The sequence below is a fragment of the Cheilinus undulatus genome, linkage group 11, assembly GCF_018320785.1.
Source record: "Cheilinus undulatus linkage group 11, ASM1832078v1, whole genome shotgun sequence".
NCBI lineage: Eukaryota > Metazoa > Chordata > Actinopteri > Labriformes > Labridae > Cheilinus > Cheilinus undulatus.
Window position 1 is genome coordinate 16,551,791 of NC_054875.1, and position 27,265 is coordinate 16,579,055.

A 27,265-nucleotide genomic window follows, 5' to 3' on the forward strand; every position below is an offset into this window, starting at 1 on the left:
TGTTTACACCCCGTGACAACCAAAGAAAACAAAGAAAAATGATGTATGATATAGTCATTTAGGTACGTCAGAAACAGAAACTTGTAATCATCAAAGCATAGGTGAGAGCTAATTATCCAACAAGTTAACATTGACTAAATCCAGTATCAGTTTCATTGTCAGCTGCCATAATCAGTCCATTTTCTCTGGCAGTAATGTTAGCTATTTGATGGCAGGATTAGAATGAGTCTGTGCAGTGCTACTCCCTATTACACCCTAAGGAGAGAGCAGTGTCTAAAAGCAATAATCTTCTAGGATATTTGCCCCTTTCTCCCTGCTATTTGCTTCTCGTCTTTCTCAGATGGGGTTTCGTAAAAGGTTATCCCGGGCTTGTCTACTTATTCTGCTTCCAATTGAACAACAACTGTATCTCATGTTAATTTGATAACTTCAGGGTTTAAACACATAGGTGTTAACTGAGACTTTCATGTCCTCCAATGAAAACAGCAGGAGGCCTTTCTCCTGAAAACTAGGAGTAGCCTATGTTTGAATCTTTTCTCCAATAAATTTCACTGTTTTTTGGTTTTGTGTTGTTTTTGCTAAGAATTATGCTTTGCTCCTCTGACATGCTACCTGCCTATGTCTGTCTGTCCTCTGTTGGAAAAGCATTAACATGCAGCTTTATGGAAAACTAAGCCTGAAATTCTGAAGTGCATAAGACAGAGCGATAAAAAGTGGCTGAGGTTAGCATTTCCTTAGTTAATTCACTGCATAGTAGCAGGTGTATTTTTAGTCTGGCGGTTAGTGTCTTGTCTGGCTAAAATTGGAGCACTGAGTGAATTAATAAATCACTATGTGACTCCTGGATTTCCTCACTAATTGGTGGTTTCTAAATATGGACAAGAAACGCTTTGCTTCAAAAAATCCATTAACACACCAAGGTCAGGAAGGACTTCTGTCATAGAGGGATGGGACAGTGTGTGGAAGTGTTAATGCAGTAGACTTATTGTCTTACATTGTGTTTCAGTCCTGGGCCTTCCCCGTCCTTTCAGCTGTCTTGTGGTAGGGGCTATATATACAGGATAATCTTAACACCTATTTCATACAGCTTCTGTCTCTCTAGTTCCTTAAAACACATCTGTCCAGTGTCAATGTTTGTGCACTAAAAATGTTTCATCTTAAAGATCAAAATAATTTTAAAAATGCTAATGCTTGAAGTGCTTTTTGCATCTTTTAATCCATGTTTTTTTTCATCAATACCTTTCAAGCTTGTAAGCGGGGATTTATTAAAAACATCACAGATTTTAGCTTCAAAATGATGCTCCCTAAAGACCTGATCAGACTTAGTAAGAGTCTTTAAATAGATGTTTGCAAAAGAGATAAAAGTGGTTATTTCTGGACATCTGGAACCTATCTAGCAGTATTTGACTTCAAAAAGTAAAAAAATCACACATCACCCTCCAAGAGGAAAAAATGTCACTGTATACTATTAAAAGACATGTGGAAGGTTGAAAACTTCATTACTCTCTTTGAAGATTCACCAAACATTTGCCTCTTTCTATTTTTTCATGTCTCCATCTGTGACAAACAGTTGTCAGTGTGTTTCTAGACGTCCCTTCTACTTCTGGATTTCACTTCTATTTTACATCGCTGCTGAGACCTGGATTTGCACTCATCTGTTTGAGCTTTCATTGGGAGAGGAGACATGTAGAAGAAAGGCAAAAGGCAGCAACCTCATTCAACTTTTAGGCTGTTTCCACCGAGTGGTCTGGTTCAGTTCGGTATGGCACGATACAGATTTTTTTTTTTCCATAGAGCAAAAATTGTAAAGGTTCCCAAAAAAACGACCCGTACCGTCCCCCTTTTTGGCACGCTTACGTAGGGGTACCTATCCGTCCCAAAAAGGTGGAACTACACACACAACAATAGGGGTTTGCACTGGCATCGCATCAGTGCCACATGGCCGCTCGGCTCGGGGCTGCAAAACTTGCGCTGCATGTGACTTCACATGCAGGCCCTTATAGCCCACCCACCAAGTGAGGGTACGGGTGTCTGTGGAAATGCAAACTTTTTTGGTGTTTGCCGTACCAAACCATGCCAAACTGTACTCAATCAAACCAGACCACCTGGTGGCTTTTATGGTCTCTTATGAATGTCCAGTTGGGCATACAATAACAAGCTTGGTTATTTTTGTACCGTAACGCGGCTTTTTACCTGGGTGTTGGTGTTTTTAATTTGTGTGGGGATCTAGAGATGAAAACAAAGTCATATTTGAGAACTTTGATATGATATATATTTAAAGTATTTAAACATGTACATTAAATTATAGCTACAATGTTGTATACTCATTCACTTGACTTACCTAAACCTCTACCTGACAGGTTAAAAGTTCGAACAATATCCTGATTAAAATGGTTAATGGTAAATTGACTTTAACTTGTACAGCACTTTTCTAATCGTTTGACTCATCACAGCACTTTTTATACTGCAGCTCTCACTTACAAATTCATGCTACATTAAAGGGATACTTCAACACTTTGGCAAATTCACCCATTGCCATAATTCCTATAGTCTTAGTAATAGGTTCGTTTCCGTTTGTTGTCGGTGCAAGCTGTTTCTAGAGCTGGGGGGACCAATATACCAGCTGCACAGCTAACGCTATGGAAGCAGACAGCATTTTTTGCTTTCTCTCATAAAACTAATCAAATAAACATGGACAAGTTGTGACCTGCACATTCACCACACTATGAAATAATAACGTATAAATATGTAACATTACGACACATGAAGCAAAAACTCTGAACTATTTCTTAAGTAAACCACTGGGTGGAGTGACACAGTGCAGCAGCCATGTCTGGAGTGTAGTTCCGGCTTTGCATTTAGCTTTAAAACATCTCCGTCTCGTAATGTTCCATGATTATTTCATAGCAAAGTGAATGTGCAGGTCACAACTTGTCCACGAGAGTGTTTTGGAGTTGTTGGATTGTGTATTTGATGAGTTTGATGAGGGAAAGCAAAAAATACCGTCTGCTTACATAGCGTTAGCTGTGCAGCTGGTATATCGGTCCCCCCAGGTCTAGAAACAGCTTGCACTGACAACTAACGGAAACTAACCTATTATTAAGACTATAGGAATTATGGCAATGGGCGAATTTGCCAAAATGTCTAAGTATCCCTAATAAAGTAGCCATCAGCATTTACTAATCTGATTTATCCATATTTATATGCCACAGAAGTAACAGTGGGCGCAACTGGAAATTCAGTGTCGTGTGCAAGGACCCCCAAAGCTTCTGTCTCAGACAGAATAGATTCTATCCCTCATAAATCATAGTCTGTGCTCAGTTATTTTATCAAGCAGACTGTCAATTAATATAACTTAGCTCTCATGTCTAACCAGATTTTAATAGTTTGCATGAGAAACTTATGACTTTCTATAGAGTTTGCAAATTCAATGGAAATCAGCAACCAAGACCAATCCATACCAGGTCAGGTTTCTTCCACTGTTTCTTCTCTGAGTTTACTACAATTCAAACCTGTGGCGAATCAAATACAGGTGAAAACTTTGAGGTAGGGAAGGGGGCTGCTCCTTCCAAACCCCCAAGCCCTGTTCTAGCTGTTCTGGATGTTCCATTTCTCAGAGGGCTCAGTGGCAGTTCAACACAACCTCTTCTGAAGTCAGGACAGTACCCATCTTCTGCTAACGGTTAAAAATGTTTCTTTTCATTCTGCATCAAAATGCAGATTCAAAAATGTCTTTGTTGTGATGCTTTTGTTCCTGCCAGATACTCTTTCTTTGTATGGAATTATTTAACGGCTCTACAAGAAGAGGAGAAGAATTTAATGAATTTATAAATTCACAATTTAAAAAGGTATACACTTCCATGTGGAAAAAATATTGAGGTTCAAATGTTGCTTTAAAAATCATTGATGTTTCTGGTTTTCTTTTGACATTGTTTTGGTGACAATAAACTTTGAACCCTAAGTTGAGTAACAAGTTGTAGATTATAAGTTTGAAAAGCTTGCTTATAGCAAAGAGGCACTCTAAATTAAAGTGTTAACTTATGCTAGTTGATTCATTTTCACCCAAGACGCAAGACAGACTATTTCACATCCATCTGGGTAGAGACCCAAAGGTTTCAAATCAAGAAAAACTTGGAGGGTGATTGGACAAACATTCCATCTGCAGGGTTCAAATGGCCTAGTGGTTTCGGGCTCTATCCACTGTCCTGTATTTCTCTAATGAAGGCAAAAAAGTCATAAAAAAAGAAAGAATTCTGCTCCTAAATTAAACAAACCAAGTCTCAAACACAACGAGACCAGTAACATAAAGAACAGACATAAACAAAGAATTGAAAATTAAAAAAATTATCCAGCCTTTATTTGTCATAATAAATTAAATCAGTTAATAAATCAAATCAACAAAACAAAAATAGTTGTAGGCACAAGCCAACAAGAATAAAAGAAGAAAGGTGGGCAAGGCAAACCCACATGGGATAGCTGAACCAGCCACCACCCAAGAAGGCTACCTAACCAAAAAATAAACAACTTACTTAAGGTTGAAAGGAAACACAAAGAAAACAGGACTGCCATTAAACTATTGCCCAAACTAAATACTAGATCTAAATATGCATGGGGACATAAACAGAGGGGATCGACAACTGCTTATAATATCTGATTAAACGGGGCAAGAAGGAAAGACAAATCAACAAACCTTCTCACGCACACATTGTCCAGAAGTGTGTGCCAGCCACCTGCTTTTCTCCCTGCTCCTCTAAATACTCCCCTCCCCCACTCTGAGTGCAGATCACATTCAGGTGTGCTACAGCCTGCAGGTAGAGGGAGGAGGGAGACTAGAGAGCCAGGGAGAGAGAGGACAGGCGGTAAACCAGGCCACATGTAACACTACATAATGTGAGCTTAGCAGGCTAATGTTATTGTTGTTCACCAGTAGAGATTGACTGGTGACCAGTCCAGGGTGCCTCTTGCCCAGGGACAGCTGGGATAGGCTCCAGCCCCCTCTGACCCTGAACAGGATAAGCCATGTAGATAATGGATGGATGGAAGGATGTTTGGTAGGATGACCTTTACATCTCTGTTTCTGCTTGGATTTTTATTGCATCCTAATTTCTCATCATGCTGCCCTTATTTTCAGTCTCTGTCTTATCAGCCACAGAAATTAGAAACACTTGTGTAGATGTCCAGAGGCACTATAAAGAAATAGGCTATTGTCCAGTTCTGCTAAAACTGCCGCCATAACTACATCCACACTAATCTCTCCCCGGGTTGCCATGTTTACAGACTTGCAGGCTAAACACCATGCCAACATTAGCTACTGCCTTTTTTTTTGTCCTCAAATGATGCTGATTAGTCTGGTCATTTTCAGCTTGTAGCTTAGAAAGATGGATCTACCTGATGACAGACAAGGATTCTGGTCAGACTATCGGCTTTGAAAGGAAATGTACAATCCATGACTTTTGGAGTAAGATTCAAGCTAGAGACAAATAGGTAAGCTATCTCTGAAAAATGTTCATCTGCAGAGTGAATATTTCATATTTGTTAGTACCTTTACCTATTTCAAATCTTCTACTGTATTCCCTACTAAAGAAAAATGAAGTAGAAATGTATCCATTCATCCATCCATTATCCACACCACTTATCCCATTTGGGGTCACGCAGGTTGGAGCCTATCCCAGCTGTCAATGGGTGAGAGGATGGGTAAACTCTAGACTGGCAGTAGAAATGTATCACATTTCACAAATTTTGACAAGCTTAGACACTACATAAGCAGTTGAACAAGCCATTTTGCAAAGTTAGTATGCTAGGAGTAATAGGTCTTAATGGTATAAATGGAAAAACCATTAAAATGGTGCAACAAAGCAATAGGGAAAAAAGGCAAGTTGTATGGTTTTAGCATAAGAATTTAACATCAACTAGTGTAGTTTTCTAAATTATTTTGAATCATAATTGGATGATTATCTAATGGACTGCAAGCCTCAGCTGTCTTAAACTAATTTTATGCTAATAAATCCTAATTTTTGCACCTAATCCTGGTTTTCATACAACTAGAATTTTGTTGTTGGTATGGAATATTGTTGGTCATACCTCAGCATAATCACGATCTTCTTCATTCTTAAGGTAATTCTACTCAGGTTCCTGTTGATGCCGACTTTTTGCAAACACAAAGATAAATGGGCATGTCTCACTGAGACTAATGCAAGTCATTGGCATGACAGACTGGATGAATGTCATCATGCACTATAAGCGGCTAAAAGCACAGAGAAATTCCTGAAAAGTGATTAAGCACTACTTTAATGATTGTGAGCTCTAGTTGTAAGCCTCATCACAACTTAAGGAGGCCTTACACCTTACAACTTTTCCTTCGATTTCAAAGTCGCAGACAAAATTCCAAAGTCGGAGTAAAATCATGGGAGTCTTGCTAAAGTTGCAGCTTGCTCCCGTTGTCTCAGTTGCTACATGTAAGGTGGTCATAAGACCTTAGATCTTTCTTCAGTCTTGGTGTCCAATAATATCAAACATGTTTGATATCAACATAAGGCCTAAGTATGATTGTATGAAAATTGTGTTTCTCAGTGACGCGATTGTCGTCCACGACCAATGGGAGCCAGTGTTGTACATAAGCACATCAATTCACTTCATTCTTCAAAATATGAATGTGAGCAGAGATCATTTAAGAGCCAATGAATGTCCGCTTTTAACTCAAGAGATTGAAAAACTTTACTGCTCAGAGCTGCAGTCAGATCTCTGCACCTGTGTGTTTGTGTGCCTTGTCTGTCAATTCATTCCAGGCTGACATGACAGGTACAGTAAACCACCACTGAGATTTTCAAAGTCAAAGCCTGATCAGCCCGATTCGTTTCTACTCGATGTAAATGATTTAAAAACATCTGATTAGAAGACATGTTCACTCAAATGCAATCGCAATCTCCATCTCCATCTTGTTCGCTGCTCAAAAATTGTTGTTGGGAATTTCCACCAGATGCATGATGGGAAATAATCTCAAAAGGAATCATATTCTAGTCTTGTAGTTAGTGACCACCAGTCTGCAAAACTTCAGTCTGACACTAAAAACTCAACGGCTTGCTGACAAACTGTCTTCAGATGTGACAGGGTCTCAGTTGTCAGTCTTTTTAGTCTTTTAAGGGTTTTTGCAAAGTCCTCTGGTGTGAGTGACTTAGTGGTAGATTCCGTTTCTCAACCAGAAGGTCAGGGATTTAATGTCCCTGTTAAGTGAAATCCAAAGTTTTTGTCTTAACATACTAGATGTGTTGGAATATGGTTGCTGTAAACATGTGAAAACACTGAGATCTACATGTGACTGAATTTTGGATTAAGACAGAAAGTTTTTCGCCTCTTTCCTGGCTCGGTTTAATTTGAGCGGGACAAATATGTGAGCTCATAGTGTCATGAGCCCACAGTGGGGAATGACCCCGCCCCTCTAACGCTGCAATATAAAGTCACAGAGCAGTTCATCTCTGTACAGTCTGTTGTTAGCTGATGTCACTGCCTTGATTGAAAGTTAACAGCCCGTTTAATGCTGTTTTTCTGTTCATTGTGAGGTAAATTTGCCAAATCTATCAGCCACAGTGGTCTATGGATCATTTAAAGTATCATAACAGAGATTTGAGCCAGAAAACGGACTTTGTCTCTTCTTCAGAGGTCAACAAAGGGTCAAGAGGCAGGATAATTGTTTTGAGTGCTTTCCTCCATTCAGACTGTAACATTATTAAAACCTGAAAGGACTGTATCTCTCCTGAGGGTGCGTGGCTTCATCTCATTCAACAGACACATCCACAAAATCCTGGACCCAGTGACCTGTCATACAACAAACCTAAATACAGATTTATTTTCACTTTACAGGGTCTTTAAACTCCAGCTCCTGGACTCTTCTTCACACATGTTGCTAAGGAATAGACAAGTAGTGCAAAAGCCCAATACATCACACACATCACACACACACACACACACACCCACACCTACACACACACACACACACACACATATATATATATATATATATATATAATGTCTTATTCTATCCACTGTCCTAACACATGGAGGCATAAAAGCCCACAAATATAGAAATTATTGAGAGCACTTGGAGAAAATGTGGATTATGAGCTACACACATTTCCTCCCTCCTGTTCCTGATAAGTGATGAACAAAAAGCCTGCCATCACTGTCAGACAAACCATTGAATCTACTTAAGTGTATCAGTAACACAAATGCAAATATGGTTAAAATGGAGGGTCTGTGATAAGAATCTGTGTTCAAAACTAGTTTAGAGGCTCTGTTCTCTCCAGAGACTCCAGCGCTCTGGTGTAGAAATCCAGGTCATGTTAAGTTGTACAATTCTTACCCGAAAGCATCATCACATAAGAGCTGGCTTCTTAGTACAGAGCCACTCTCAATGACTTAAAATAGAGAAGTGACTAAATGGTAAAAACATATAAGAGATTAACAGTGCAAAGAAATGCCAATTTGTCAACTTACTTATAAAGAATTTATTTTCATACATGCACAAATACTAAAGGAGACATATTCTGTACACCACTGATGAATCACTATCTTCAGAGAGGCCTCTGAGAACCACTTAATGTAAATACAGACATTTTGAGCTCTCTTTTCCTCCAAGTCATACAAAATAACTCAAGTCAGCTCCATCCTTCACAAGAAATTTCCAGTTTAATCATAGCAAGGAAGGACACAAAGCACAGCGACACTTTTTAATAGTCAAGCACAGTCCCAGTGAGGTATCATGTTAAATACAAAGAAAACCAGCAAATCCAGTAAGACCTCTTTTAGGATAACACTATGTTTTAATGTGTTACTTCAGTGAACACTTAAACAATATCAACTTTCACGTGTCTCTGATATGAAACACAGCGTCTGTACTAGTAGCTCAGCTCTGAAAGGTCAGTGCAGATTGAGGTCAGTGTTAAAATAATTTGAACTCTGAGCACAGCACTTGGTGAGAATGTGTGCTCAGAATGGAAAAACAAAGGCACGGTAACACAAACATCTCAAAGCTTTATGTACAATTATTATTGTCTAAATCTATTAATCATATGGCAGTATGTTCTATGACATTGCAATTTTTGCAACTTTAATGTGTCTGTTGTGGGGAATTTTTAAAATCAGTGTTATGGACTAATGGTCCTAAAATGTGCCATTGTCACTCGTACTTTAATTATTGTGTATTATTTTTTAAAGCTTGAATTCATGTGTTACTGTGATCTGAAATTTTGTATGCACTAGAAACATTTATTCAAAATGAATGCAATGCAAATAGAGGACCTTTATAACAGTAACAACTTCAAAGTTAACACCTTTTTCTTGTGCCCAGAGTAAAAAAAAGGTTGCGAGAAATGCCACTTAAGTGAAATAAAGCCTAATTCTCCATTAAGACCTTTATTTATAAAACATATCGATAGCTCTGTTCAGTCAGATTTTTAAAAATTCTATCTTTAGTTTTACCAAAATGATTTTAAGTGCCTTCAGTCGATAACTTTAACATTTTCTTTTTACTTCAATAAGCTGATTATTATAACAAGCAACCATGTTGTCAGACACAATATTTAAGTAGATTGACTACATCCTTTGTAGTCCCTATTATCAGGAAACTTGTCTCCATGAAGGCGTATGTTATACGGCAGACTATAAAGGCCATAGCATTTTTTCCATCTGTTGTCTAAGAGGTCTATTTTCTGATCTGGTTAAATCCTATGTCCACTTCTCACTCACTCTCTTTTTTAACAAATTTGTGGCCTTATTGTGACTGAATATTCAGTGACTTATTCTGAGTCAACTGTACTGAAAATAATACCAAGGGGAATTTTTCACATCCAATGGAAAATAAATACAATATTTTTGAGTGCTTGTTTTCTTTCTTCATTCCTTAACTGTATATATCCTTTGGCTTGAATTGCTGTCCCCTGTTGGTCTAACCTCTTGAAAGGCAACCTTGCTGCTGGTCCTATGAATTTCTTGTAAAATGGATGGTCCAGGTAAACATTAATTTTATTGTGTTTTGGTAAAAAAAATTTAATGCCGACAAATAAGTGTCTCACAAAGGCCAAAAGATTATATATCTGGGAAAAATTACAAAGACTTCAGACACAATCAAGTAACAACAGCTGGTGAAAACTGAAACCTATGCAATTGCAAAAATCTGTTGTTTCCTGGGGTCTCACTCGAGGCTGGCAACTGAAGCAGTGGTTGTCACATGTGCAGATGTTAAAATGAAATTTGGTATATCTGGTTTATCTGAAAGGGTATGCACAAGACTGACGTGACACTGTCATAATCATGACATGACGACTGTCATTCACCTAAAGGAGGCTTTATAGGTGTTTATGAATGTCTCATTAATACATTGTTTCCACCAAGCGGTCCGGCTCAGTTCGGTGTGGTACGGCACGCATTTTTTGCGTTTCTATAGAGCAAAAGTTGGAAAGGATCTCAAAAAAAAACCCACCTGTACTGTCCCACTTTTGGCACCCTTTCGTAGGGGTACCAATCTTACCTATCTGTACCAAAAAGGAGGAGCTACACACACACAACAATAGGGGCTGCACTGATGTCACGTCAGCGCGCGACACAGCTGCTCGGCTTTGGGCTGCAAAACACGGAAGTCTCTGTGAGGAACAGCGCAAACAGGAGAAAAACAGACTAATGTCTGCATTAATCTGGGATATTTGGACTTGACAGAGATTCAAACTGCTTCCTAGTCTGTGGATATTGATATCTGGCCACAAATCAAGTTTCCTGATGTTTATCTGGACCTGATTTTAAGAACACAAAGCAAAGACCAAATGCTCACATCAGCCTGGTCTATCCGCGATGGATGTGAAACTAAATTAATGCTAAGGTTTTGTAAATACGAAGCCTTAGATCAGTTTATTCTCTGTACTGTAACTAGTTATTCATCTGCTTCTTACTTTAGGTAACCTGTGAAAACATGGCTCTATGGTTGTTGAACGGGCTCGTAAAACTTCGGGCTGCAGCCTATTTTGCACACACAGCGCACCCAGTATTTCTGATTTAATCTAGTTTGATTTTAACACCAGCTGAGCTTTCACTTCATTGTTAATGTGGCGAATTCTCACAGTACAGCTTTAAACTTTAATATTTTGTCGTATAAACTGTTCTAGACTAAATATATTCACATATTAATGAACAGTTATGACGCAAAACGTCTCTGTGCACATATTCCATCAGCTGAGGATCTGTACTCACAGCGATTAACATAATTACACAGTTATTTTTTTAAAAAGCACTTTCATCTGAAATAAAGCTGTTTAATGAGTATTCCCCTGATTTCTGTCTCTCATCCCTTCTAAAACTGTGGCTGGACCAGCAGACTCACGCTGCATGTGACGTCACATGCATAGTATTCACAGCCCGCCCACCAAGTGAGGGCATGGGTGTCTGTGGAAACGCAAACTATTTTTGGCTTTAGTGTACCAACCCATACCAAACCGTACTGAATCAAACCAGACCCCCTTGTAGAAACAAGGGTTAAGTGTCATTCAGTCAACTATGTCACCTTTAAAGCTAAGTTTACATTGATCGCTTTTCGCTTCTTTATACAGTGAGGTAAAGCTATGGTCAGCTGTCTTAGCCTAGCATAAAGACTGGAAACGGGGGAAAGTGGGGTAAGATCCAGCTTTCACCTTTCTAGCACTCCAGGAAAGGAAAAAAGCTGCAAAGTGCAAAGTACACAAAAAAATTCCACTCTTGATTTGGGATGTCCAGCGGTGTGTGAAGAAGTGGGTCATTTATGGCATTAAAGGGGATATAATTGGCCAAATGACAGTCAATGACAACACTCATAAACGTTCATAAAGCCTCCTTCATGTGAATGACAGGTGACTATGCCATGACAGTCTTTATGCATACCCCTTCAAATAAAGTATAAATGTTAGTTTTTAAGTGGTATGGCTGCTATTACTGAAAGCAATTGCACTGTAGCTTTTTTCATTATGGTGACTACCACGGTTGGGCTTCAAAATATTGTTTCCTGGGTGAAATCACTCAGATTTCAAACTTCAAAATTTTGACTTTTACATGAACAAATTAACTAAATGTTTCTGTTTTTAGTAACTAGATAAAATGAAATACAAATAAAAGGAATAATTTTCAGATTTTAAATTTCCAAGTAGTTTCTAGTGGGCTGTACATATTGTGAGAGCTAAGAAATCTGAGGAGGGTCAGTATTTATCATTTTTAACTATCTGAGAAATTCAGACCAATAGAAGATTGAACCTATAAAGCCGGGGGCAGGGAGACTCTGTGAGCAAGCTAGAGGACTGTGATGACAGCAGCTCTAACGGGATCTGACGACGGGGTTGTTGAAGAAAAACAACAAACCCAAAAGAAAAGTACCTCATCACAGTATTCCCTGTCATCAAACTGGCCTATGAAAGCAGCATCAGAAAATAACTTGCATCAATCTCTGAAACCTACAGTAATCATCTTCTATCACCATCTAGACAGACAGTGAAATGTCACTGGGAATAGTCTTTGTAATTCCAGAGAGGTCAGCAGTAATATTAAAAACATCCTAGTAAAACTTCCTTTTCCATGTAGAGTTAATGTGTTCAGCTTGAACACTGTCATTACTTGGTCCATAAATATCCCAGATTGGTGCCTGTTCATCAGTTAAGTCTCAGTTAAGTCTCAATTCAGTTCAGTAGTAGAGTTTGAGTTATACAGCAGCTTCAGGCTGACTTATTTCAGCAGTATGAGCTGCAAAAAGGAGATCAATTTTTTGTGATTTACTTGCAATTAACTGAATAAAGTTTGCCAAAATAACATCATAATGTAGATCTGTAAGATGAAAACTGTAAGGCTTTGTTGGGTCCGTCTCAAAGAGAAGAAGAAAACAACTATTAAAGTCACAGTTTGAATTACAGGGGAGCTAAGGAGAGCTTGGCTCCCCATAAAAGGGTCCAAGCTCCCCTGAAAGCCTCAAATGAGACGTTTATGGGATATTTAAGTTGTTGTTATTATGCAGGTGAACAGCAGGTTCCAGATTAGCATTAGCTCCCTGCTGCAGAGGTGGCAGAATGACTTTTACCTCTGATGTTGATCGCACTGTGCTTATATATGTACATGCGGTGCGTGTGACATGGAACGCTGTGGTGCACATCAGAAATTAGCCTCTCATGAAAACCACCATATATTTCCAAGACTGATTAAAGTGTTTGTGGGTGAAGGTCACTTCTGATGCATTTCAGGTAACTTTGACATTTCCCAGAGTCCCTAAAGGGACATAGGCAGATAAAGAGCCCATAAGGTTTTCCATGAGTGTGAGACAGTTCTGCATCAGCACCAGAAACTGTTTCTTTACACCAATGCCTGCTGACAGTGCATTTCAGCGAAAGGTTTGTAATTAATCTCTGCTGTTATTTTATATAAACCCTTGCAGCATTTATTCTAACATGGCAGCGCGTGAATCCGGTGTCCCCATCAATTCACACATTTCAGCATTGTGGGAGTGCAAGAGAGAGCATAGCACAGCTGAAGCTCCGCAAACACACACAGACATGCACACACAGTGCTGCACTCCCCCCAACTGGCTCAGCTGGTCCTGTTTTCACCATGGCAATGCCTCTGTTTGTACCTACAGGGATGGCAAAGGGGGCGGATCACCTCATCACCCCATTACGTCATAGCGATGTTTGCAGTGAAGGCGTCATGAGGGTGTAAATACCACATCTTTAAACAGCACTGCAAATAGAGCTCAACAGTGGTTCAGATAGTAACATTTAAACAACACTTTCTCCGAAACGGATTAACTAAATGTCAAGATAGATATACATTTTTTTTTTTTACTATTCTGCCTTGTTTTCAGAAAAACTGTTAATTTGCAATCTTGGCCACAAAAACTACAGAACCTGCAATCCTAGAGGTTCACCTTGACATCTCTGATTGGTTACCAGTTGACTGTGAGCTGTTGAAGATGACAATAACTGCTGCCCTAGACCCAAGCCGTGATTTATCATATTTGAAGCAGAAATATGGATGAGAATATATAGAGAAGCTGCATGCTTCAAAAGGTTTGAGAAACTATCTTTTAAAATGGATTCAGGTCATTGTGATGGATTGTGGTATGTGCAGTTCCTTCATGCTCTTGAAAGAAATGTACACAATCATTTGCTCTTTTCTCAGTTTTGGAATGTCATTTTTGTGCTGAGACAAATGTCTTAAAGTCCTTTGTATTTAGGTCACCTGTTAGCTTGGTTCATAAATTTATTAAGTTGATAAAAGCATTAGCAAAATGTCAATGGAGGACTTGAGTTATGAGTGTATTAGGGTTTCATCTACAGATCTGTCACAAAAAATACAATCTCCACCAGACGTCAAAACTACTTTAAAAGTTTTGAGGAGAACATTAAAATAAGTTAGCTACATTAAAGATGTAAGCAAAGTTATATCGTGTTTCAGTATAGTATGTATCTACTGACCCAATCTTTTACACTTTCTCTTAGATTTAACTATCATATCAGTTATGACATGATTTACACATCACATCATTATTTACATTGAAGGACGGCTGTTGGATGTGATCAGTTAAAAGGCAGCTGTATTTATTTCTCTTTAGTGAAACCTAACTGGGAGGAAAATGACCCCACAATCAGAAACAAGACAAAACTTTTCCAATATGGAGGGAAAAGGTTTTAAAACTATATCAGAGTAACTCTGATTAGGAGGCAGTGAAGAAAGAAGTAGTTTACCTCTTTCAATCAAGTTTGTTGTATGCAAGGAAGAATGCTTGCAAAACAGATGTAAGAAAAGCCCACAGTCTGTGTTGTACTGTGAACAAAATAATGCAGCATACATGATAAGAGGGAGGAAAGCCTGGTTACGATATCTGTAACTCCCTCTATTGGCCAAAAGCCAAGAGGGACAATGGAAACTACTTGCCCAATTTTTAAAAAAAGAATTCAACTGCTTCACTCTTCGCCCCTTTTCAGTGGAGGCACTTGCCAGTGTGTGGGTTTTTGGGAAACTGGCACAAAGAATGGGCTGCTTGTACAAGCATATGAACAAGTGCATGGGGGTGTTTAAACAGCACAGAAAGGACTGGGATTTTTAAGGAATATTAAGCTTAAACCATTAAACGTGTCAGATATTACTGCCTGATAAAAGAACACTACTGTTATCCAAAGATCTGTGCAGAGAGGTTATTCATCTGCACATGTTTACAGTTACATAGATGCTTTATATCCCAGTGTTAGCACTGTTAAATAACAGCACTGTGCTTGGCATTGTTGTTTCTAAGCCCAAGAGTACAGTTTTCTCATTACATTCAAAGAAAACTTCACTTTGAGTCCCAAGTTGAATATTTTTATCATCAAATGCCAACTGTGGTAGAAATCTAAGCAAGTTTGTTGCCAAAAAAGAAATCAGTGCAACATTTTAATGAAATGTTTCCATCTTTGCCAAGCTGAATATTGTCCTCTCTGGTGTGAGTACTGTGAACACTTATGAAAGCAAATGGTGCTATAATTGAAAAGACTGGTTCTTCATAAATAGGCTTGATCTGAGCATCATGTCACCATCTGATTAGACTTTGATCAAACAGAGCTGAGGGAAGGGGACATTATCTGCTACACCAAACCGCAGCATTCACCCACTTAGACCGTATGTAGAAAAACAGAGCAGCTTTAATGCACATGTATTATGCAGATAGTGTCGTCAGGTCCACCTGTCCGGGGGAGAAACAGAGAAGAAAACACAGCCTACTTCCACTTTTACGAGTCAAGGAATTGATTAAAAAATGTTTAATTATAGCAAACAAAGAGGCAGATCGAGCTGATGGCTTTAAATCTACTGAACACGATGGAGGAGTGGAAGGAGGCGAAACAGATGGACTAACAGCAGGATCAAGCTTTCTGGAAATATTAAGCTATGGAAGGTTTGTGTTAAAAATAAAAATGTGACCATTTGTTGGTAGGAAGATGGCTTTTAAGCTATATAAATAGCATACTGAGTTAGCCATTAAGCTTTCCATATTTTGTCAGTGTTGGTATTTTTGCGTTTCTGGTCCATCTTAATGAATAGTATGCGCATTTCTCACTGCACGAAGGGATACGTGATGAAAAGACACCTATGTAAATAAGTGGGCTCATCTCACCTGGTGAAAATGTCCCCTCCAACGAAGAAGAGAACAAGACTTGCCAGGAGGAAATTTGGAATCTCCATTTTCACGCTTTTTGATCAAAGATTCAAAAAATGAAAAGGTAAGAAAGTTTCCTGGAGTGGTAATCGACGAACAGCCGGAGTTTTATTTTAGTGCGCTCTCGTCGTGATCCCACTCTGCTGTCAAGAAAGTAAAGTGTGGTGCTGATGCCACTGGAGATGCAGAGGATCGTGGTGACGATGACCCCATGATCATTCAGCCAATTCCTCTGTGTCCAGAAGCGCACCGAGGAAAATTCTCTGTCCGACCGCAAGCCAACAATCCACCGCAGCTGCTCTGGCGTTGCCTGTCCTCCAGTGTCAGAGAGAGGAGAGAGGAGGAGGAGGAGGAGGGAGTGGGGGGGCTCGCTAATCTGGCGATCCCTCCCATGCTTGGCCTCTAAACGTCAGATTCAATCTGGCCGCAGAAGGCGGGATAGGGGGAGGGGACATGGAGGCATGTCACGAACATACCCTTCATTATATTATGTAATTGTTGACACATTGGAATTCTCTCTTTTAGGTTATTACTCATGGAGATATCAATAGTTCTTCATCACTAATGTGGCAAAAGGACAAAAGGGAGAGGCGGTTATGGTCAGCACATGAGGGACTCCAGTCCAAAGTGAGTAAGAGAGACTCTGGTTGGGACCTCTCCCTCCCAATAATTTAACACAGGGTGGGCGTGATCAGCCCAAAAAATAATGTAAAACTGTATTAAAGTTTCACAACTGCTCAGAGAACTGGGAAAAAACACACAGGTCGATTTTAGTCGTATGAGCTACAGTGCATTCAAAAAGTATTCACACCCCAGTCACTTTTTTCAATGTTATTATGTTGCAGCCTGATGCTACAGTAAAAATCATCTTTATTCTAATTAATCTACACTCAGTACCCTATAATGACAAAGTGAAAATGAATGTTAGAATTAATTTTTCAAGTTTATTTGAAAGGTGCTCAGGTGCCTCTCATTTCTCTGCATCTTTGCTGCTTGTACACCTTGACTGGAGTCCACCTATGTTACACTGAATTAATTGAACATGATTTGGGAAAGCACCCCCGTCTAGAGGGTCTCACAGCTGACAATGTATATCAGAGCAAAAACTAAAAGCAAAGGCCATGAGGTCAAAGGAACTGCCTGCAAGGCACAGATCTGGGGAAGGCAACAATAACATTCTGCTGCACTGAAATTTCCCAAGAGCACAGTGGCCTCCATAATTCTCAGAACCCTGACACCACCACAAAATAGCATATTAAAGTGCCCTCTGTGTTGAACAGGGAGTGATTTCAGACACAGACAATATCTCGGGAGTCAGAGTGACCATTGAGTTCTTGGTCACCTCTAAGGCCCCTCTGCTCTGATTGCTTTGATCAGCTTTTGAAAGAGTCTTGGTTGTGCCAAACTTCTTACATTTGAGAATTATGGAGACCACTGTGCTTTTGGGAAGTTTCAGTGCAGCAGAATGTCTTTTTGTAGCCATCCCCAGATCTGTACCGTGCAACAATCCTGTCTCTGAGCTCTGCAGGAAGCTCCTTTCACCTCATGCCTTGGTTTTTGCTCTCATATGCATTGCCAGCTGTAAGGCCTTCTATAGAGGTGTGTATCTTTCCCAATCATGTCCAGTCAATTGATTTTACCACAGGTGGACTTTAATCAATGTGTAGAAACATCTCACCAAAGATCCAGAGAAATTGAAGACACCTGAGCTAAATTTCAAGTGTTTTTGAAAATAGTTTGAATACTTACATCAGTGTAATATTGAAAATGTAACATCAAGCAGCAACATAACAGAACTGAAAAAATTGGATGGGGTTCTGAATATTTTTCAAATGCAGTGGAAGTTATTTCTGGAAGTTCAACTGTTTCCATCCAGACAGTGAAAGCATTCACGGTGTAATTCTGTCCTATTGCTCATAAGTTTTCTCTGATAGCCAGCACTTGGTTGTATAACACTCCCAGCATTATGGATCAAAGGCTTTAATTTGTGTTAATCCAGTCATTTCAGGAACCCAGTTGAGATTTAATTGAATGTTGTACACTTTAATAAGACCACTTAAATCATAATCCAGCATATAGCTCTCAATTACACGCTATCATTCCTCCCCCTCCTCCCCTTTTCCTTGTAATTTCTCTACTTTAAACCTTTCAGTCTGTGTGTGAAACCCCACTAATGCCCCCGATAAACACAAAACACTGTGGATGCTTTTATAATTCAATCCAACTCTCAGAAACGACACCCATAGAATGCAAAACAGGACGTATTAAAGAACAGACTGAGTATTTTGATTGGACAGGAGGCATGCCATGAGTGCTGATGAACAGGAAAAAAAACACTACTATAGCTACACAATGTGTTTTACTCTACCTAAGCCAGTTTAACATTCCACATGATTAAATAAAGCATACAAATATATTTTCATGAAGCTTGTCTGTGGTAACCATGGACACAAAAAAGCAAGAGTGCAGAAGAATGTTTGGCTGCTTGGCAACAGGTCAGTTTCAAAGATTTGGGACTTGTTGAATTGGTGAAGCAAAAAGTAGATTTTTTTTATTTTAATGGTTATTCAATAGTTTGGTCATTGAACTGTGGTATAAAAGCAATATCAAATAGTGATTATCTATGGCAGCCTTGTGCCACAGCAGCATTGCTTTTCAGTATCACTCCTTCTCATGTGATATTGCTTAAATAAAAATACCACGTGGCCCATGGCCCATGGCCATGGCCCATTCAGTATTGGAGAATCTGAACAGAAGAGCTTAGTGGATTTTACATTTTTAATACATACAATTCTTTGTTGGGTAAATCAGTTATATAGGAGGTAATAGATCAGTACGTCTGCTGAAGTACAATTTACTGTTTTTTTCCTTTTGGCTATTAATAATCAATGCGATAATTTTAGAATATTTCTGGTGAGTATGCATATTGTCTTATCCCATAAAATTTGACATGACCTGCAGTTTAAAAAATCTTTTTATGATATTTTTAAAAACACATCAAGGCCCTCAAGACTGCACTTAAGGTGTTGCTGTTTAAAGTTCAATTTATCACATCATGCAGGCTAAGTATTTTTGATATTACTGTCTGTCTCCCAATCTCATCAGTAAATCCATTGGTCATTATTTGAAAATGTTCTGGCTTTTAAATTTCTTTCATCTGATGGAGCATTTTATGCTTTGCGAGAGGAGTTAAGTGGTTGCAGCTGTGCACCTCATCTGCACTGCCTCAACCTAAGGGGGATTCACCCCCCCCCCCCCCCAATACTGGACCTTACATTTGGAATGAACTGCACTTGGTATTTATAGAGTGGTACCCCTCTTTGTTTCCCTCACAGCAATTTGGCTTTGCCTTCATCCTGCCCACCATCATCCATCACACTCTCTCACATTCATTGCCTACTATCTATTTATTCTGTCTCCCATGGTGATAAGAGCTATTCCTGTATCACACAATTTCAATGTGTTACACTGCAGGGCAAACACCTTTTTTATGGCCCTCTTCTGAATTCCTCTTTAACATTATGGAGACTAGAAAGAAAGATTTATTTCTGCAAATAAGAGAATCTTTACTGTAAATGCTCATTCTGCCAGCGCAATACTGATCACCCCAAATGTCTTATTCCAGCGTAAATCAGATAGCGCCATACAGCATCTTGCATGCTTGACAAAAGATTTTGCATAACTCACAGATTTATCATTCTTTCTGAGCCAAATGAGATATTTTCTGCTGAGTGTGGTTTGACTGATATCCATCCATGGAGACAATTTAGGAAATATGGGACAGCTTTGCTATTTTAACTTAAATGGCATTAGATATCTATCAAAACACTAGATCATCACATTCAATCTTTGTTGAAGGGAAATAATAAAGTGCTATCTTTAAACAGTGATACTTGAAATAACACATGAATGCTTAGTTCTGTTGACAGAGAGTAACAATGCTTTAAGTCCTAATCGTCGGGTGACTGAGAGCCTGACATTATTATATTAGCCATCTTGTTATATTTTCTTTTATCTAACAACCATCATTTTTAAGAGGGATTTCTTCTTATTACTGGATTTAGCACTGCTACATTTGATTTATTTTACAAGCTGGCATTATACAGGCTTGGCTTCAAGTTTCTCTGTTGCCTTAAAACACAATAACTGTTGTGGCTCATAGTCTTTCATTTGAGGTGGTTTGTGGGCTGGGGTTAAAAAATAAAAATTCAAAGACAATAAAGTCCGTACTTACAACATATTTAACTTGAAAAAATGATGATGCCTTGAATTCTACATGCCATGTCTGCGATTTTCAATATAGTTTTTTTTTTTTTTTTAAGGTATTTTACAGTTTACATGTTGATATTTGCACCTCATCAATAAAATGACCATTGACCATTTGCTAAAAAACAATTCATTGAATGCAGTGTTCGTGGTCTTTAGGTCCTAGAAGGGGTTTAAAATAGATAAGATTATACTTCTCAAAGGGGAAATTCTGGGCAATCTATTGTTCAGCTGGGATAAAGTCACTATGGAATGGCTTGACAATGTGAAGCTGACTGGTGTTCTTGGACAGGTGATCTATTATTAGGGAGATTTATAAGTGTGTGTAATACAACACTATTTGCCAAAGTTGATGATTGAGTTTGCTTTTATTTCCTGAGCTGGAACAGGTCATGGAGGACAGACCTGGTAACCCTCAGATGTAGTGAAGCTGAATTGGGACATCTGACTCAGAGCTCCACCCCTGGGAAACTCCAGTGGGATTTTCTTGAGCATGTTTGGGGAGGTGGGATACATTGAATTCAAGAAGACCTTGTTCAAAGCTTCCACTTATATCTTTTATATCTTTTTTCTGTGAAGGTCTGGCTGAAGAAGGAGACCCCTTAAAGACAATTTGTCCAGTATACTTGATGCCATATTCATGGAGCAATAAGGGATTGTATAATCCATGTTCCTCCTCTCAATCAGCTGTAAAATGATGAAGGCCTATAATTCCTCTGTTTTCTATGATTGCTGACTTTTCTGTCAAATTTTAAGCCTTACTCCTTGCCCTTAAAGTATGGCCCCACCTCCTTTTGGAGAAAGTCGTCCATCTAAAATCTGACTAATTTGAAAGTAAATCCTTTTTCATAGTTTTGGATTCTCTGGTGTTATTTTTGAGATTATTATTTTCTTAGCTCTTTGCGTTAGTTTCAACTTCCTGTATTCCTTTGTCCTTGTGTTTCCCAGGGTAGTTTAAGTGTTATTGTCTTGTTTTCCTTTATTCTCTTGTCACCCTTCAGTGTCTCCTGTTTCATTTTGTAGTTTGCCTCACTTGTGTATTTTTTTTTTCTTGCCCTTGTGTTTTTCCCTCCACCCTTTGACTTCACCTCATTCAGTTTACCTGTGTTTTGTTGTCACACCTGTGTCTGATCAGCCCTGGTGCATTTAGTGTCTCTTCTTGGCTGTGTCAGTTCGTTGTGAATCCCCTGCATGTGAATGGTTCTTTATATATTTGTCTCCCGTGCCCCCTGACTCCCAGTGTCTCCGGTGATATTTTTAGATTTTTTAATTTTGCACTATCTATTTTCTAGAAGCTTGTTTTTTTTCTTTCTTTTTTGGTTTATTAAACATTCTTGGATCTGTGCCTATGCATGGGTCCTCTTTTATTTGATTTTTGCTAAATAATCACATCATTCAGTTTTGCAACAATTAAAAACTCAAATAAAGATCTTTTTCTTTTTTCTTCATTCTTATTCCTGTTGGTCTGTTCCTTGCTATGTTAGTCATTTAATATACCTTAATTTTCAGATTTGTCCACATCAGTTTATTCTGTATGATAATATTTTGGCATAGCCCACTGTGATTTGCACAATTATTGTTTTGCCCCTGTATCCACCACAGAGCTGTTTGTTCTGTTATCAAATGAAATAAACCAAAACAACTACTTTGTCATTAAATCATCCCGCAAAATTGTAATTTTTGTCCACAAACCTGCACTGTCTACGCTCCTTAAACTACCATAGATTAACTTTGTGAGAAAAAAATGGAAAACAAAAAACACTCACATGTGCTCATCCTAGAATTCCTCTCTCTGAGCTCCATCAGAAGCCCCCTCTCGACTTTATCCTCAACTCCAGCAGTTACGTCTCAGAGCTGAAGGTCCTCCATCATTGTGGATTGTGTACGGTTTCCGGGTCATTCAGCTACAGTTAGCGGCACTTCAAAGCCTTGTCTCTTGCCTCTCGTCTCTATGGCAACCATATCAAACACTGAGTTCACTTTCGCTGGAGCAAAAGTAACTGTGGGAAGAGTTTGCCTGTTGCCGATAAAGAGACAAAAGAGGCTCAAGGTAACTGCTTAATTTTGTAACATGAAGTGTTTCACTTTAAAAATGAACCGCTATATTTAGCTTAGCTGTGAACCTTTGAAGCTAGCGTTAGCAAGTATCGAGTGAACGACATGCTAATATCAGTCAAGAATCTAGTGAGAGAATGATTCAGCATCACATTTCAAAACAGCTCTTATATTTTACTTTATTATAGAGGCGTGAATACCTGAAAAGCTTGGGTGGATATCCATATTTTCAAATTTTTACTGCCAATTAGGAAAGATTATATTTTACTTCTCAGTAGCTACTAAGGCTGGGTAATCAGTCAAAATTTAGGTAAAATCGCAATATGCCCCACTGCAATTGAAATACCAGAAGTCAATTTTTCTTTGACCTGAAATGTGAGAAAAAACATGTCCATACAGAGATGAAACACTCTTACACAACATGCAAAAACTGATGCATCATTTCCCAAAAATAGTTCATTAAATTTGTACTTTCCTTATCTAAAATGAGAATGACATAAAATTCCTGTTCCCTTCAATACAACAATCAATATTGTATCTGCAATATGAACCAAAATTTAGATATTTTTTTCACAATCATTCAGCCCTAGTTTTGATGACTGCTACAAGAGTTTAAGTTAAATCATTACATTTACTGTGATCAAAGTAGATAAAGATATGTATTATGCATTAAATTATGTCATCCTTACATAAAGGTCTGGCCTAAAGGAAAGAAGAGTTTATGTTCAACCTATCTAAAACAGTGTCAGTTTTGAGATGAAATGAATTATTGCTTGTTTGTTTAAAAATACATAAGATGAGGTACATTACATGTCAAATCACAAATGCAATACTGGAAAAAAAAATCACAATTATTTTCCCAAATCATTCACATTCAGCCCTAGTATCTACTCAGTACTCGAAACTTAAGTGTTAAGAATGATAAGCTTTGTAGAGGTCCTCTTCTTTTTCTTTTCTTCTCTGTTTTGTAAATTGTTTTGGACTGGTTTTCATGTTCCAAAGGGGTTAAGCAACTGACCAATCCCCAAGGACTTGAATCGAACTGGTTCTTAATTTTGAGTTACAACCCAGCGTAAACTAAAACTGAACTTTGTTGAAGCTTGGGCTCGCTGATCACTGAAGTTAACAAGGTTTGAGGCCCAGAAAACACCAGTGTGCAGGTGCTTGTATCTCCCGTATTGAAAACCAGTCCTATCTTTCTTCTGACTCTCTTTTCTTTAATACTCTGGATGTTAGTGCTAGTAGTTTAAATCTTTGTTTATTTACCCAGGCTTAGCCTGTAACATAAGTACTTTAAATTGAATGCTTTTTACTTGTACTTGAGTATATTTTTAGACCAGTGCTTTTACTTAAGTACAATAGTCGTGTACTTTTTTCACCCCTGGCTATAGGCCATACAGTTTTCTCTAATAACATGCACCTGTGTGCTTTATAGATAAAGCAGAATGGACAATGAAGAAAGGGAAAGTCCTCAAGTGGCATCAGACAGGAGTGAACTTCAGCTTTTCACTAATGAGGACAGTGAGGGTGAGTGACAATACCTGTAGTTACCTTGTTTGCAAAATGTTGCTTGCTCTCTAATTTTGGTCTGTATAATTAATTATATCTTTAATTTTGTTTATGTTTTTCATTAAAAACTGTGATGATGCCACATATTTCTGATCATGGTTCAGTCCTGGACACCTTGGGAGATGATAAACAAGCCCATCCTCCTGATTTGGAGTGGTTGGAAGAGTTGTCTGAGTGAGTTTCTTTTGAATTATATCATATTTGGGAGGGAAGCACTCCCAGATAGCAAAAGATGTTAATTCAATGTTGGATTTTGGTCAGATTGGTTATTTTTGGTTGATGTTGAAAAATCTACGTTGTTTCAATGTTTAGTTACAGTTACCATTTCAATGTTTGAAAAACTGTTGTTGAATCAGTGTAGTATAGATGATGATTTTTCAATGTTGAAATGCCCTACATTGAATTGACATCATTTCAATGGTGCTGGATGGGGGGGGGGCATATATGTGGGGGCAGACAAGACCAAGAACGCTCTCCAGTACTACAACATGACAGGTACAGTAAAGTTCCATTGGGTTATTCAAAGTAAAAGTCCAATCAGTTTGGTTTTGTGGTGAGATGACTTTCTTTGTATTAATCACCACTATTTACATTTTAAAGTGTGTTTTAGGGCTATTTGTTCATGTTTCTCTTCTAACTTGTTGCGTTTTAAGGACTGAAGCTTTAGGTATGATCTACATTTGAATTTCGGTATCTATATTGGTAAATACTAAAATTATTTTTTAGATAATGGCATATCAGGTATTGGCAAAAATGTAATATCACGCATCCCTAATATTTGGACAGTAGATTGCAAATAGATAACTTATATAACAGTTTTGGTGATCATCTCGATTTTTCTTTTTTTTCATTTTCTTTTTTTTTTTTTTTTTACTAAATTGGCTGATTTTCCATCCAAGTTGTAAAACTCTGGTTCTAATGCAATGGTCAGATTTAACATGAAACCCACTTTCTTTCCCAAATACTTTTGCATTTGCCCAAAGAGAGGAAAATGCTGATGAAGGTGATGGTGACCTTCCGGCTGCAGCTGACAGTAGCGAGAAGAGGATTCATGCCATAACAGCACGGAAGTTCAAGCTGAGAAGGAACCTGGACCAGCTGGACTCTTTGCACAAACAGAAAGAAAATTGTGTGCTTAAAGCCAGGTATGGACCGTTAAAATCTTTTATTTTTTGACACTCTGTTACCCTATTCAGAGATGGTTTTGTTGCACAGATAAGACTGGGAACATTTAAGTTTTTGACATGGGCTTGTGTCCACTCTGTCCTTTGAACTTTTTTTCAGTGGATTACCTTGTTACATATATGATATGTTACACTAATCCAGCTCTGATAATGTCTCCTAAAATTGTTAAACTTTTCCCTTCAACACTGAATGTTTTTCAATTTTATGTTTAAAATGTTGATCAGATATTATACACATATTTGTTTCAGAGAAGAACTTAAACTCTGTCATAAGAACATACACAGTTTGTTGGAGGAGAGGGATGTTTTGGAGAGGCAGATAGAACAACAGAAAGCAGATAACAGGTTTGTTTAAAATGAACTATCACCTTATATTTGTATGCAGATTTTCTATATTCTCCAACTCCAAGGCACTCTATTTGTATTTTATTCTTCAGCGTGGGGGTATTTCGTTTGCGAGCCCAGCATAAGCATCTGTGTCAAAAGCTGCAGAGTGATATGGAGCTGGAGGGCAACATCACCAGTGAGCTGAAGCAACAAGAGTGAGTCAGGGAGGGAGACTGCCAGTAAGATTTTTTGGTGATGATCTTTTGGTGCCAGTATGTCAGTCATACCTGCAACAACTGGACTGCACCAACTTTGATTTTATTTCCAAATACGAGGCCTTTCTTTATCTAAAGGCTTTATCACCTGATACTTTATACAGCTGCATCACAATATACAATGGTCCTTATTAGAAGGCACTGAATTCGTCGGCAAATATCATAAAATGTGGATGTCCTTATGGGTTTGATATACATGAAAACTATTCATATGTTGGACTTGATAAAACAGTAATATATTTAAGTGCAGTGTAGGTAGTTTAAGCCCTATTTGAAAATCTGTTAGAAGTTCTCTTTTTTTCTTAACTCAGATTCTGTTTCCTTGGGTTTATAACATCACCTGTTTTAGTATGGCTTCTTGGACCAGATGTTCTTGTTGATTGGCCCATCAATTCAGTGAAGACTTAAAATATCGAAATTGCACAGTGCTTCAGACTACATATGTCTAGTTACCTCTTTTGTAACCATGAGCCCTGTAGATAATATACTGTATATACCATCAGACAGAATCTTTGATAACATGTTCCATCTACATTTATCTCACTCTCCATCCGTTTACTCAGAGTGGAGCTGGCAGAGGTTGAGGTGGAGCTTGGCAGGCTCTCCTTGCTCTGGGAGGATTTGAAAGTGGAGGAGCAGGTCTTCCAGGTCAATAAGGGCCAGAAGGCAGTAAAACGGTTGCACCATGAGAGGAAAGCCAGCAAGAATTTGCAGCTCAAGTCACAGCTTCTCAGGGAGTAGGGAAACGAGATTTGTTTTTTTCTTCTGCTCTGTTATATTTTGGAAAGTATTCAAAGTTCATAAAAGAAATAAATATGAAATTCACTCGTACACTAAGGCTTAATTAAATGCCACATGATGCCTCAATCTTTGTTAATAGTGCCCCTTCCCTATCAAACATGTTTTTGTCTTCGAAAACCATTTTCACAGTTCCCTTTTTAAAAGCTAGTGATTAGATATATGTGTATGTACTTTGTATAACCATGTAAAAATAGCTAGATTATATGTGTCTTTCTGCTCTCATAGTAAGCAGGCATTAATGCTAGAGAAAGAGGGCACTGAATGTCAGAAGAAAATGGAGGAGGTCCAGGCAAGCCGCAAGATAGCCGCAAAACACCTGAAGAAAACAATTGAAAGGTAAAAAAAGGTTTGGATTCAATAAAAAATTCTTGGACCTGATCAGGAATGTAATTTGACTCAGCAGACTTGTTTGAACTTGTTTAAACATGGTTTGTGTGGTTTCTTATTCACCAGCGCTGACAAAATAGTTTTCTAAGAGGGTCAGGAAAAATACTTTGAAAGGTGTAAATTTCAGGGGAAATATGTACCATAGAATTATTCAGTTTAGACATGAAAATAAGAAATACACAAAGTAAAAGGAAACCTTAAATTATCCAAAAGATTAG

At 38.3% G+C, this 27,265-nt stretch overlaps 2 protein-coding genes across 4 annotated transcripts in view; one reads left to right on the plus strand and one right to left on the minus strand.

The window, feature by feature from the left end:
* gabrd (gamma-aminobutyric acid type A receptor subunit delta) overlaps window positions 1-16,493 on the minus strand; it is a 37,580-nt gene extending 21,087 nt beyond the window's left edge. For all 3 annotated transcript variants that reach the window (XM_041798905.1, XM_041798907.1, XM_041798906.1), the window contains exon 1: window positions 16,142-16,493. In XM_041798905.1, coding sequence (XP_041654839.1) covers window positions 16,142-16,209 — 68 coding nt within the window. In that variant the 5' untranslated portion in view covers window positions 16,210-16,493. The remainder of the gene's footprint in view (window positions 1-16,141) is intronic.
* Window positions 16,494-23,949: 7,456 nt separating this feature from the next.
* The window catches only part of cfap74 (cilia and flagella associated protein 74), a 74,012-nt gene continuing 70,696 nt past the window's right edge, over window positions 23,950-27,265 (plus strand). The window contains 7 exon segments of the mRNA XM_041798707.1: window positions 23,950-24,031; window positions 24,178-24,247; window positions 25,057-25,218; window positions 25,507-25,602; window positions 25,695-25,799; window positions 26,423-26,596; window positions 26,886-26,996. Coding sequence (XP_041654641.1) covers window positions 23,950-24,031; window positions 24,178-24,247; window positions 25,057-25,218; window positions 25,507-25,602; window positions 25,695-25,799; window positions 26,423-26,596; window positions 26,886-26,996 — 800 coding nt within the window.